Here is a 14,591-nt window from a genome sequence, read left to right on the forward strand (position 1 = left end):
ACAAATACATATCCACACACTCATACACGCACACACAGACGCATACATATACACACACACGCATACATATACACACACAATTTAATAACCTCTCCCGGGGTAGCTGTGAGTCAGTTAAACTGCTTTGTTTTATCAAAGATCTGTATATGCTATAAAGTGATTATAATCTGAGAACCGAGGTTACATGATGCTCCAAAGTAATCTAACAGTCTGTCAATGTGTGAGAACGGCACGAGATATCTATTACCCGGCAAAGAGTCCAGAGAATAAACAAAGGGCGCCAGGTACCCTGCAGAAACTCACCCACGGGTGCCCTGTACGGTTTATGGGAATGGCAAACAACACGCAGATGATCTGAATGGGGGCCACAGCTGGAGGGATGTGGAATGGCTGGCGGTTCTGAGCACGCGCAGCCTCTGTGCTCTGGAGAGAAGCCAAACTGCAATAAATATGTTTTGTGACAAACCTCGTAACGGCCGCATTCTAAAAACGTAACATTCTCCCCTCGGCATGAGACGGAAGAACACACAGAACTCAGAATTAGTAACACAGCCATGGGAACGACCCAGACACAGAATTATAGGGACATTTCCAGAATTAACAACCCTTAAACGTCTGGCTAGCAAAGCAGTTCATTTAGACATCAAAACACGAAAAAACTGTTGTGAATGCTGACGAAAAGTGAGATGGAGAGAGCCGCATGAAATGACCTCTAATAACAAGACGAGTCCACAAATGCAATAGAGAAAACCGTCCTGTTCGGAAAGTTCCCTTAAGAGGTAAAAGGTTGTTATTTATTTTTTTACTGACCGATGTTTAAAAAATATATATTTATCTCTACCAGGAAAAAATGCGGAACGGGCAAGACTTGTATTTCGAGTTTGTTTGGCTCTTTTGTCTTAAAAAATGCGTTTTATCAACAATAACTGACATTTCTTCTATGATCACCGCAGGTTTGCGGCTGACACGGTGCAGATGCTACACGACAGCGGCTTTCTATTTGCAATGTGTATCTGCTGGGGGCGCCGATTCTTTAGGGGACATTCCAGCAGCGTTTAGTAACATTTATAATAAATAGATAGAGAAGCCACAAAGTAAACCAAACCCAAAGCGCGGGTAGAATATTGTTCTTTTATTGCTCAATATACTCAGTTCAGGAAAATACAAAAAGTGTTTGAAGGACACGAGACGCGTTCTCAGGAGCCACGTCATGGAATAGGCTGTCCGTAGGCGAATAGGTGCCTGAGATTCGGCGATGTCCGGGTGGGCTTGGACCCCTGAGGAAGGCTGTGACAGCGAATGAAGCAGAACGGGTCTCTGAAGGCACATCCATACATTTACCTCTCTCTGCTTTCATGCCAAGAACACACCAGACCCAAGTAATCCGGCGGCTCTTTAGAAACCATTCTGCGTTCATGTCTTCATGAGAGATGGCAGATGGCTTACGCTCCTTATCACTTAAACATTGCATAAGGAAAGGTGGCGCGGACCACCACAGCAGAGACCCTTCTGATCGTCCATCGGATAACTCCCAATGCACCGTCTTTCATTCTGAAGTCAAAAAGAGACTGTGGCGGCACCGCATGCTTCCTCACGGGCGAATGAATGACGTAATGAACTAATTGAAGGTGGCGAGAAGCAAACAGAAGGTGATGCCGGTGCTTTGACGGAGAAAATAAAAGGGCACCCATCAGGCGTGAAAATCATACCACGATTCCCCACAGAAGTCTTTACTCGAAGGCCACCCCTGAGTCTTTTCTTCCTCTTCGCTCTCATCTTCGCTGGATGGGTCATACTGAGGCACCTGAGAGTGAAACTGGTGAGAAAAGGATTTTCTGTCTTCGTCTCCGTGGGATAAATTCTTAGATGTGAGTTTTTTGTAGCACAGGAGACAGACTCTCTGCGGCTTGGAGGCTATGTCGGGTAACAAGAACTTGTACTTAGAGCACTCCTGGCACACCACAAAGCCACATTGACGGCAATGATGCCTACGGGTTAACGCTGTAAATTTAGTCTGCGTACAGCGCATGCATATATCTGTGGCGGTGTCCGGTATCCAGGCCGGGGCGTGAGCGTTTGGAGGCTTTCGCCCAGTCTTCTCCAGAATCTGACCGATGCACTCATTGATGTGACCGATCCATTCGTTCCGTTCGGTGTGGGAGGCCGCAGACACCACAAACGACTTCTTGGAGGTCTTAATCATCCATCGGTTCCTCATGTTCTCGGCGTCAGGGAGGACCTCTATGGTGACGTCTTCAAGAGGGATGATGTGTTGGGAGTTGTAGCGGATCTTGCTGATCACGATATTCCCGTACACGAGGATGTCACTGAAGAGGAAGAAAATTCTTGGCTTTGGCTTCTTCCGACATTCTTTGGTCAATACTCCTTCTCCCACAAGAACTCGCCCCGGCATAGCGAGCGGCTGACCCGACGTCCCGAAGCAACTCTCAACTGTGGCGATCCTCTGAGCGTTGATCTCCGTGTTAATCAGGTTGTCCATCATTTTCTGTAAAAACACACAAATAAAATATCGTTATTTAAATTGCAGAGCAAAGTTTTAATGATCCGTAGATATTACTAAGTAGCAATTATAAACAAAACAAATCAAAGTGATAAAAATAATGGGAATTTAGAGTAAGTTTAGGACATATTTTTGGTTAAATGGACCCCATCACCATGATTTTATGAATATATGAGCACAACTGAAAGGAGAAGATACATTTATGGAGATAATTGGACGTATTCTGGTTAAAATCCATCTTGGATGTGAAGATTGAAGTCCATAAAGAGACTTGGTGCACATTCCCAAAGTCTCAAGCCTTCTGCGGTTTATAATATGTGGACAGAGGTCTCCTGCGGCGTCTCGGGGGAGAGAAGGATCTTAAATAAATATTGTGCTTGGCTCCGATACACCGCGGTGCTTGGGAAAATTACTGGCCATCTGACGGGGTCTGGGTTGGTTAGGAGGGCTGGGAACTCTTTTGTGCTGTTATTTCTGTCTGACGGAAGGTTTTTATTAACCTTTCGGTGGCAGAAGAGCGAGCAATGGGTTAATAATTGTTACTTAACCGTATAAGCACGTTTGATACTGTAACGGAAACTTTCACGCGTGGCTCTGCTTATTCATCACAATGGGAATTCTCAGGCACAGCTTAGGGGTCAGCGTATCATTGTTTGGGGAATCGGCCCCATCCGGCCCCCGTCTGCCCATTCTTCCTCCTCTATAGACTCAAACCTCAATAAGTTGCAGGTCTCGTCTTACATTCAGGAGCCGTACGCCTATCCCATGTTTATAAACACATAGTCTGCCGGTGGATTTGGCGAGGGAATGCTGGAACGAGTTATTATCTGGAATCTAATGATAACTCCTCCCATTTCTGAGTAACCCCGCCTCATGCCATTTAAATGCCACCGTATCGGGACTATTGGAATGATGCGTATGTGATGAATGATGAGGCCTAGCGGCAGCCCAGCTGAAAGCTGTTAGCCTGGAACCTTCCGGTAGTTTGAGGCTATCTTTATATTAACACTAGAAGCAATAGCAGCGATAATCCCAAAATAACCAACGATACGACCCATGCAAAGTATATCTCTGCGTGCTTCTGCCCATGCCGTAGGGTCCTGGGGCCGTGTGGAGAGGGAAACACACATTACAGATTTGTAATATATATTAATTAAAAATATAATATTTAGCGGCTGCCCCTCCGTCATGATAGACAGGTCGTATACCCTGAGGACTGCAGGCGGTCTCTGGGGGCTTCGAGAGCCCCCTGGTAATTCGATACATTGTTCCCAAACATTATTGTGTATAAGAGAAAGGCGTCTATATAAACCTATAATGTAAATATTTGGGGTTTATCCAGATAAATAAAAAGAAATGACCCCGAAATATCTGTCTGATTAACAATATTATGATGGAAGAAGAGCTGAGTTTACGGAGGGGAGAGCTGCCTGACCCCCGTGAAAAGTAACGGTGAACAGGAATCAGCGTTTATAATAACTGCTCTTATCTGTATCGTGAGACGCACAAATAATTCTCTCTACAAAGATCACATGGCGCAGCACATCCAGACTTGCTCTCTTTACCTCGGGCTTGTTGGGATGTGCAGCCCCCAACCACCAAAATGCCTAAAACAAGCTGTCAGTCAAAAAATGACATGTTCCTGCAGGACCGTGTAAAAAGTACAAAAATGGGAGGTTGGTGGTCTCTAAACGGTGGGGCTCCAGAGCAGAGTTTTCTGATCACTGTTAAACATTTAAGATTTTGATAATGAATGACATAGCCTGCAGAACAAAGTGACGAAGTAAAATGTAATGGGGGGATCCAGTTCAAACTACTTAATCCTAAATCTCAGCAACAACTTCACCTGGAAAAGCATCTGTGATCTCTGCACACAGTGATCCTAATCACACCATAAACTGGAGGCTTTTTCAGAAGCTACATACATTGCTGCAGACTGAATGCCATGAAGGGGGAAACCAGAAGCAGTTAGTAATTCAGCCATATTCTTCTAACTATGTAAGGGAAGAGCCCTGTGTGTTGGGAACAATGTAAATGTCCTTAAAATACAAAACCTTCCTATGCTGGGAAGCAGATTTGGGTTTTGTAATCATAACAAATGCCAGGCAAGGACAACGTGGCAAGAAGTAGAGGCAGGTCTGACAAATCCAATATATATACTGCGTATATAACGTATATTATACAGTATATGATACATACATATAAGCAGTTAGGGGGCTCACCTAGCAGTTGCTCCTCTGTAGATTCCAATCTCCTCCTAGTTTTTGTTCGGGTCACAGCTGGATCTTCAGAACCGAAAGACAGGTTTGGCGTGAGAAGGAGTGTGAGCCTCCACTCCCAGTCCGGTGAGGCTGGCCCAGCTGTGTATAGGAATGGCAGGAATGCGTGGATACAAAGTCACCGACTGACTCCTCTGTGTCGGGACAATGATACAAACTCTGCAAAGCAAAGTTCTTGCCCAGTATAGACTCCTCCTCTGTACTGGGGAGGATAGCGCATGATCTGGCAGAGGGACACTAGTTACTGGTTACACCCCAGTGACAGACTGAACTTTAACAGTTCTCCCAGTTCGAACATACAGCCGAGTTCCCTGAAACACGAGAGAACAGCATGAAATAAAGCTTATGTGCCAGCACTACACGAAAACACACAAAGACTTCCGCTGATTCATTAGAACACATCTGTCTTTATGCTAATTAGTAATTTGGGACAGTTCATGGGGTTTTTGGTATAATCTAGTTCGTGGCACTCTTTTTTCACTATTGCAGATCACTTATGAACTAATCACTGTGTTGGGACGCCACTGCCCTCCGGTGGCCAAAAACGCTAACTGCACCCCCACCGCCACGTCCGCTGCTCAATACTAAACTATTTGGAGTTGGAAGTTTGGTTAGATCGGTTTGTCCGTTTCCCGGAACATTTGCTTTAGTGTTTCATGCTATAATTCCTTATAAGAAAATTGTAGTACAGTGCAGTGAGGGTATTAAACATGCATGGGATAAGCATAAGGCTCCTGAATCTAAGATGAGACCAATGACTGATTAAGGTTGGAGTCTTTACAGCGGAGGAAACGGGAGACTAGACGGGGGCCGAACGGTTCTAATCGGAGATGTTTCTTCAAACTCCCGTCACACATTGAGTTATATAATTAACTGGGGCAGCCAACTCTTCTGTTAGAGAATAAACCACTCTGCCTCTGTTTTCTCAAGACAGCCAAACGTTAGCGTGACCGCGTGACCCGTGCAACCGGCAGGATTCAGAACCCAACGCTACGGAAGATCAATAAACATCGGCTTTCATTCCGGTGGACTACGAACGCTCAACGTCACCTTCACATAAGCTTATCTATAACGTAGTTAATGAATACGGGACAATAAGGATGTTACTGAAGTGAAATGTAGTATGATATATTACACTAAATGACATCATCCCTAACGGACTTTAAACCATTGGTCACTCACTATAATTACAGCGAACCCTTTGGCCGGACACCACGGAGGGAGCCGCTCCTAATAATCACTGTTCACCTGAAGTTGGCCAACGACACTCCGCTTCTGGGGGGAAGTTTTGGGGGGCTAACGAGACTAAAGCTTATTATTGTGAAGAACTCGCAGCACTAAATACATGGCGTAAAAAGGGCAGCATGCCTACATGAAACATCGTGCCAACGGTTACGTACGGTGGAGCAAGCAGCGCGATTTAGGGCCACTCTGCTGCCTTGGGGTCTGGACAGCTTCACATCATCGGGGGGATAATGAATTCCCGTTTATGATCATACAGAGTAAGGTCAGGGGGGCTGTCCGTGGGCTGAAGCTCGGTAATTGAGTCATGTAGCAGGACAATGACCCAAAACACCAGTCAATCTACAGAACGGCTTAACAGAGAGGAGAAAATGGGCCTTTTGGAGCGGCCCGGTGCGAGCCCTGACCTTAACGCACAAGAGATGCCGCGGGACGACCTCAAGAGCCGTTCACGCCGGCCGGCCCAGGAACATGGCTGAAGTTAATCAGTTCTATAAGAAAGAACAGTGAGGTCATCGCTGCCGAAGGTTATTAAATCCAACGTTTAATGGGTTCAATAAAGACATGATGGATTATGATGGCTTGCGTGTTATCAGCTTACACATGTTGTGTTTGTCTATGCTTTTGACATCACATTCTATGATCACGGACGCAGAAAACCAGCTCAGTCCAGAGAGTTCACTCGCTTTGCCTCGCCGCTGCATAAAGCGCGTACGTTCTATCAGGATGGGGTTCTGTCCCTCTGTCCCACCATCTCAGAGGATTAAAGGCCAAACCAACGCCCACAAGGGACCGCTCCCCCCGTCTTACAGAACGCCCGGATTCCTTTCCTTTCTCAGGCCGATGACTTAGTTGATATCCTCCTGAGTGAGATTTTGTTACCTGCCGCAGACACGAGCAGCCCTGCAGTTGGGGAGGAATCTGTATTCATCGCACATAACAAGATATAAGCTCGGCTGTCAGGATCCTTTCCTCCAGCGGCACCGAGAGGTATAGGCGGAGGGAAGAAGGCAGCAGAGATGCCCTGGGTAGTATAAATTGATTATATCTGTAAATATCCTTGGCATATTACCCAGGTACTCCAATCTACTTCCTCTAAACCGATGACAAGATGTCATTTAAAGGAAATACAGCCGGCACAAAAAAAAAAAAAGGAAGCAACCTGCAGAAAATCTGATCCGGCAATACACGGTGCGCTCCAGGAGGGAACCCAACCCATAATGCCACTAATGCCACCCCTCGGGTAATTTAAAGCGGCGGCAGCACAAACAAGCTGTGGGCTTAAACCAAACGAAGCTCCAGTTAAACGTGTCTGTGATCGGCGTCCATTAAAAGGTCTGGAACGTTCCGAAGAAGCCTGATTAGAGTTTGGTCATTAAAGAAACGTTACGGACCGTAAACAGATGTCTAAATTATCCGCACTGGAAGGGATTCGCCGCGGGATGGATGTGCGAGGACTCACGCTCGTTTTACACACCAGACGCCAAGTGAACAGCAATTACACAGGAGTTATTATAACCGAAACATAGAACTGTGCTCAGCTTCCATGTAACCTACTAAAGCACCGCGTGAAAGGAATACTCACCTTTATTACCGTTACCAGCGGGTATGCTTACATGACCAGCGCGAAACACGTAACATATAACACGGGACATGCGTTACTGGATCTCCAGTGTATTGTGTGACTATAACAATAAAATAATAAAGTGTGTTTGGTTAGCGCATAACGCGTTGTGCGTTCTTCTCCAGGTTTGAAACAATTGTTGAAACACTGCGCTGTCCATTCCAGCAGCAAACCGAGCAGCGGTCGGCCCACCAGGGGCCAAGCACAGGACGGACGGACGGACGGACAGACGAGAGAGGTGTTCCTACCCCCTGCTAAACTCCATGCTTTACTAAATCTGTGTATCATAAATGACGCTTACCTTACGATGATTGAGGACAATACTGCCGACACAATTGCTAAAATATTATTCTTCAAGATTAGCCATTCCTGCACTATATGGAGAGAAAAAAATCACAGCAGGAATCCAAACTAACATTTATTGGTTGATTGAGACAAAAAAATAAATCGTAATAAACAAAGTTTAAGGCATTTTGCATAAAATGATAACTCCATGGGGGGGGGGGACACTTCTCAGTCAGACTCGACAAACATTTGAGATCACAGATACCAAAAGCCTCGCATTTACCCGACCCCATTGTACAGGCGGCCAGAAGGATATTGCTGTTCACATGTCAATGATGTCACAAGACCCCCAAATTCACCCAAAGAAATGTATAAAGCAGCGACGGGACGCCCGGGGCACAGACAGCCGGAGAGCCGAGCTACAAGACGAGTAGAAACCACTGGCCGTTAAGAGGTTAAAATGGAAGATTCAGCTCCGTCGCACATTGACTTCCCCCAAAGGACGATCGCAGCGTCAGAAACGCGTCAGCGAGCCGGAGAGCGGCCATTAATTGCCACATTTGTGTAAGCAAAGGTCTTCTCTGCTTCAGCCCTTTAAATTCTAAGCTCTCTGCAATCTTATTACAACCCTGAAAATTCTTACATTCCAAACGTTTTAGGACGTCGTAAAGCATGGCAGCCGCTTTAATGGTACAGGATATTATGTGTCATCTGAAAGGGAATAAAAATGCTTTACTTCCGCGCGAGTTATTCGTTGAGAGAGAGCTTTATCATCACTCAATTCCAGCAGCCCTTGAAACTCCTCCAAGCGGCGGAATATACGATATTACCCTCCCGCGACTTACTGCTTTTTCTCCGAGCTCCCCACCTATCTCCATAAAGAGACCCGGCATCGCGACCGAGCCGCCGCTCCGCTTTATAACGCGGCTACAGGTCTATGCTCCCTTTGCTTTTAAACTTCTTTGCGGAGCGCTCGCTCGCTCTCATCTGCAGCTTGCTTCCGTAGATGTAAGAGATAAATCCGCCAATTTCCAAGCTAAACACGCAGTTCAATTTGGGAACGACTGGGGAGGGAAAAAAAATAAAAGTGCCGTTTTAATTAGATGGAAAATATGTTCCTCGGACAAAACTGCAATGAGTGTCGTAGAAGAGATAAAGCAGAAACCATTCAAGATAATGTGTAGCGTTTAACCCCTTCACGACTAAATCCGCACATACACAGGCTCGCAATGCATTGTTATTAATGGGTTTAATTACGATCAGCTCGGGCAATCGAGAAATACAAAAGAGCCCAAACCCTTTATTTAAAGGGTTAAACACGCATTACAGGGGCTGAGCTAATAGAACACCCAGAAGACTGGAAGCTCTGAGGTCCCTTAAGTTTAGACCCCGTAGACGTAACATAAATGACAAAAAGCAATGAAGTACCTTTTAATTCGTCTTGCTTGGTGATGATTTTGAACACGTATTTTGTTTCTTGTAAGATTATTCCGGTTATGCCGACATACGACGGGCACCTGGACTTGGCCACTGCGAGTACAGACAGCGTATAGATCAAATGGCAGAAATAAAGTAAGCGTGTAAGGCTAGCGATGCATGCAGATACGTGTATCATGTGTCCGTACTCACCCATTACCAGCGCCCCATGCAGATCCGCCTTCAGCAGTTTATTCTGGATCATCTGGGGTTGTCTGCGGTTCAAATAGATTGGAAAACATAAATATTTGCTCTCAGAAAGAGACCTAAAAAACTATACCAAGGTCAGAGCAAAAGCCAAAGGGTGTTTCAGGGAGACGCCGACGTTCCTGATGCGGCCACAAAGCTTCGATTCCATTAAATAAAATAAATAATAATCTGATAGACGAGCGAACGTTTCTTGGTTATGGACGTTAAAACGAGCGCACCGGTTCCTTCCCTGAGCCGAGCAATGAACCGGTGCATCGATCTGCCAAGGCGACTGCTTTTTAGCTCAGCAGCAGGATGGTTCTAAGTAAATAGGTACAGTGAGTACCCGGAACGTCCCCACCACCCAAAAACAAGCAGCGAGTAACTCACGCGTCCGGCTTCAGCCCGTTACACAGCGAGCGCATGTACTGCTTCCACAGCTCGTGCAGAGGCAGGAACAGCTCGTACCTGCGGGTCACAAACACGGTCACCGTCAACACGGGGCTCTGCGCACACACACACACACACACGGCACGCCGGGGCTCCGCGCGCGCGCACACGCGCACACACACACACACGGCGCGCCGGGGCTCGGCGCACACACGGCACGCCGGGGCTCGGCGCGCACACACACACACACACGGCACGCCGGGGCTCGGCGCACACACACGGCACGAGGACCGGCTCACCTCTGCTGCTCTGGCTTGATCTCAAAAAGTCTCTTCTCCCGTCTCTCTTTGGCGGTGAAGCCTTTGGATTTGCACCTCTTCCTTGTTTTCTTTTTTTGGAAATGCTCCAGAACCACAGCCTTCCGCTCCAAGTTCTCCTGCAGAGACTTCTTGTTCAGTTTCGGCATGCTGTGCTTGAGAAACGCATTTACAAAAGCCTCTGCCTTCTTGGAGCTTGAAACCTGCAAGAGAAAATAACCATACAAATAAATAACCCTCCTCACTTATCGAGAGGCGCTGCGCATGTCTTTGCACTTCACACTCACCTCCAGTCCAAGCGGCCTCGCCATTTCTGGGGGTAACGTCTGGTACACAAGATCTGGGGAGAAATGACCCAAAACAATGAAAACCGCTGAGGCTTATCCTCTCTATAAACCGACACTTAAAGCGCTGCACAGCACCGACGCAGGATAATGGGGATCGTAGTCTATTGCAAACTAATGCCGTAGCTTCCCAAGGCTCTTATGATTTCTTTACAATAACAATATTAATTATTATTTCTTTATTTTTTTGGTTCGGAGTAAAGAAGAAATTCACTTTTCCTGCACTTTATAAATCAGATCCGATGAAGTTGCGGCTACAATGTATCAATCTGCATTTACGGTGCGTTTCAGTAACGTACGGCGAGTATTTATGGCGGCAAATAGCTGTTTATGGCAGTTTATTTTTTTACGGTGACTTTCCGAATTTATAGAAGGCATTAGGCTTTTTCATTACTCGCGATCACCAATAAAACTCGCAGATTTTTTTTATTGTGCAGCCCGTGACGCTGAACGTTTTCTTCTGTATTTTCTGCTGTTCTGAATTTGCATTTATTTGATTTTCCCATCCAGTTCCCTGGGCAATCGGTACAATTGTTTACGACGTAAGTAGCAATAAACACAGCCGCATTTTATTTTCTTTTACTCATCTGGGTTTTTTTTCCCGCTTGAAGAATAGTTTTGGGGGTTTTGTTTCTCAAATATATGCAGTTTGAGAGCCTGTAGGTAGTTACTAACCCATGAAGATCAATATAAAACCTGCTAACAGAAAGGATGGCTACCGGCAGAGAAGTGCAGGGTGTCGTGGCTACATCGGCATGCATAGAAACACACGGCACGAGGAGATACAGTTTCCGTTATTAACATGCCTGAGGAAGGGACCTGAGAGGTCTTCAAAGCTTGCAATCTGTATTTAAAAAGGTATCAAACTCCACTTGTCTCCGGTTACTGATAAGTCAGTTAAGACCAATGGAATGCCTACGACATAATATATATATATATACACGCACACACATTATATATATATACATACACACACACACACACACACTAGGGGACTGTTCCAATCACCCAACATAAATAGTACATTAAACTTGCATTTTATGACAGATACGCGCCAATCACCCGCAAGCTGCATCTGCAGAACTAAAACACGCAGAAACCAAACGGAAACATTCTATAGACTCCTATAAACAAGAAGCCCCCTATAAACTGTGAAGTCCTAGAGGGGAGTCCATACTGTTCCTTGATCCTTAGTATGACCTCACAAATAAAGATTAAACAGCAAATAAAGCTCAGTTTTTGCAGATAGTGAAAGGAATGGAAAACCATGGCTCATGCAAACTGCAGCTGCTGCAGCACCTCTTGTGACAAATGCCTGTTCTTCATTGTGCTGCAGAATGACTGCACCTGCACGAGATTAATCAGGCTTTATGCCACAAGAGGTTCCGCAGAAGCTGCGGCCAATGACCATCAACAGCAAATCAGGGACAAATGATATCTTTAAGTACCCCAGACGGGGCAATAATTAGATACTTGGGGTAGAATCAGTACATAAACCTTGGAGAGGGTAAAATGCAATGAAAACCTCTTCAACTGCCCGAAAAGACGGGGCCCCTTCTGGGCCTGAATCCGACGAAAAATATTCATTTCAACTACCCCAAAAGCTCACAAATTCAACTCAAACTCACGGGCCATGTCTGCTACGAATGGAGGCAAATCCTATGCTACGGCTCAGGCGGATGACGTCACCGCGGTGTCGCCTTTTTAAAGGCATCACCCGCCGTGTCCATGGAGACCAGAATTAGTTGAGGACGTTTAACGCTTCTCCACGAGGATTGGCAGGCTGCGGACTACGACTCCCATGATGCTCAGAGAGCCCAGCAGCTTCGCAGGGCATCACGGGCGTCGTAGTCCAAAGCGTGTAGTCAATGCGGGTCTATTAAATGCCACACATACATTGACGGGGGGGGGTAACTAAATTATTACTAATTAAACATAACTACCCTGTGCCAGCATAGCCAATGATGTATTAATTATTGATCCATATAGCGCCATCATATTCTGCAGCGATGTACTGTGGGTAAATAATGCCATTAACCCCTAATTTCCCTGAACTGTTAGGGGCAGACAGCATGAGGGTTGGGAGTCTCTATTAACACCAATAATGCCACGCGTGATTTTAATGGTATTAAACCTGAACGATATTTACTTACACAGATTGCTTGTGACGCAACGGGGCGTCAAATCACTAAATAGAAAATAATAAAAAGGGGGAAATATGGCACGATATTGTACAGCGCCGCGGAATATGATGGCGCTATATAAAATAATGAAAATAAGAAGATATATCACGTTACGCTGGTAGAGAATACAACCTGCGCTTTTATTTTACATACAGTACGGGAAGAGATTGTTTATAGTTCATTAAAAAGGAATCCAATAATAGTCTGTAATGTTTCTAGACTACATGTTTTATGGGTATGGAGGTCGTGTATTAAAGATATAGCCTGTATTTCTTTTTCTTTAAAAAGTCCCTGTTCACTGCTGCGGCCCTCGGGGTGAGGGACCTAGCAATGCGGGCGTCGGACCACTCGGGCCCCTAACACGTAACTGAATGAAGGTCTTATAGTTCTATCAAAAGGCAGCAGGTTTTTACTGACGGCCTTTCCGGGGTACTGAGAATTCCGACTGGGAATTCAGAAGACAATAGCGTTATACCAACAATCACGCTAACGCTCGCCGCGCAGGATAACCACACCGCCCGGTTGTTTATAACAATAATAACTAGTATTTATATCGCGCCTTTCTCCCGCGGGACTCAAAGCGATTTTAAATGGCGCACGGCATTAACCGAATCGGCAGCTGAATAATAGATGTTATTATTAGCTTTGGATCCATTGGTGAAGGTCACGCGATTGTTACATGTTCCTACATGTAAATATTTTCCGAGCCCTCGCCAACTCAATTCATTCCCTCCAAGCCTCGAAGAAGCTTCGATACATAAGGACGTAGGTTATAAATATTAAATCATAAATCCTATATCCCTTCAATAATTAAAACGGAGAAGGGATAAAGACAATTAATATTTTATTTCTTAATTGGAAACTCATTGTTTAGAGCCTAGTGGCGTATATATATTCCTATATATACATATTCCTATATATACATATTCCAATATATACATATTCCTATATATACATATTCCTATATATACATATTCCTATATATACATATTCCAATATATACATATTCCTTTATATACATATTCCTATATATACATATTCCTATATATACATATTCCTATATATACATATTCCTATATATACATATTCCTGTATATATATATCTCAGGAAAACTGTATCTGCGAGCCATTGCTCTAAATCTGTCGGGAAAGGGATTCTGACTTTTCAGATTAAAATAAATCCCAGATTGGAGACAAATAAAGAAGTCCGCATCTCCCATCCCCAGACCCGTCTCCTCTACTGCGATACATTTAATGACAATGTTTCCAAATGGTTTTGGTTGCAGACAAAGTAAAACAAGCAATCTTTTCCCTCGGCATATAATAAATTCATAGATAACTGTTATATCCGTATATCGATGGACGTTTTTCTCTACGCCACACGTTATTATTGCTACATTCAGTGTTACTTGATCTCCGCGTGTGACGGACGGGTCGTCGGTGGATTTAACCAGCGGTCGGGAATCTAAGTTTAGAACGGATATCATTTATGTGAATCAGCTTCCATCAAAAAGGAGAGGAATAACCTTGCGGATCTCGAGCACATGAAATTAAGGTGGCTGCTCCCCCGGTATACACCAGCGCATTTATATATTACTTAACTTAATCAGTGGCTGAGTGGGAATAAGGAGCCTTGTTTTCACAAACACGAAATCCAATTAAAGATGGCAAAAAAGATAGATCTGATCCAGCGCCGTGGAGCTAATTACTTGGAAGTGATTTAAGATGCGCACAGTCACGT

The 14,591-nt window shown here is 45.0% G+C and overlaps 2 protein-coding genes across 2 annotated transcripts; both read right to left on the minus strand.

The window, feature by feature from the left end:
- Positions 1 to 1,634: 1,634 nt before the first annotated feature.
- Positions 1,635 to 4,936, minus strand: PLEKHF1 (pleckstrin homology and FYVE domain containing 1). Its single transcript, XM_053448929.1, has 2 exons — positions 4,744 to 4,936; positions 1,635 to 2,506 (listed from the first exon to the last, which is right to left on the minus strand). The coding sequence occupies exon 2, from the start codon at positions 2,501 to 2,503 to the stop codon at positions 1,691 to 1,693; it is 813 nt and encodes a 270-aa protein (XP_053304904.1). The 5' UTR covers positions 2,504 to 2,506; positions 4,744 to 4,936; the 3' UTR covers positions 1,635 to 1,690.
- A 3,128-nt stretch (positions 4,937 to 8,064) lies between these two features.
- POP4 (POP4 homolog, ribonuclease P/MRP subunit) lies at positions 8,065 to 12,370 on the minus strand. The gene is made up of 7 exons (XM_053448655.1): positions 12,296 to 12,370; positions 10,611 to 10,663; positions 10,306 to 10,526; positions 10,007 to 10,084; positions 9,581 to 9,642; positions 9,380 to 9,481; positions 8,065 to 9,015 (listed from the first exon to the last, which is right to left on the minus strand). Exons 1-7 carry the CDS (start codon positions 12,300 to 12,302, stop codon positions 8,879 to 8,881), a joined length of 660 nt encoding a protein of 219 aa, XP_053304630.1. The 5' UTR covers positions 12,303 to 12,370; the 3' UTR covers positions 8,065 to 8,878.
- Positions 12,371 to 14,591: the final 2,221 nt, after the last annotated feature.

This window comes from Spea bombifrons, chromosome 10 (genome assembly GCF_027358695.1).
Source record: "Spea bombifrons isolate aSpeBom1 chromosome 10, aSpeBom1.2.pri, whole genome shotgun sequence".
In the NCBI taxonomy this organism is placed as follows: Eukaryota; Metazoa; Chordata; class Amphibia; order Anura; family Pelobatidae; genus Spea; species Spea bombifrons.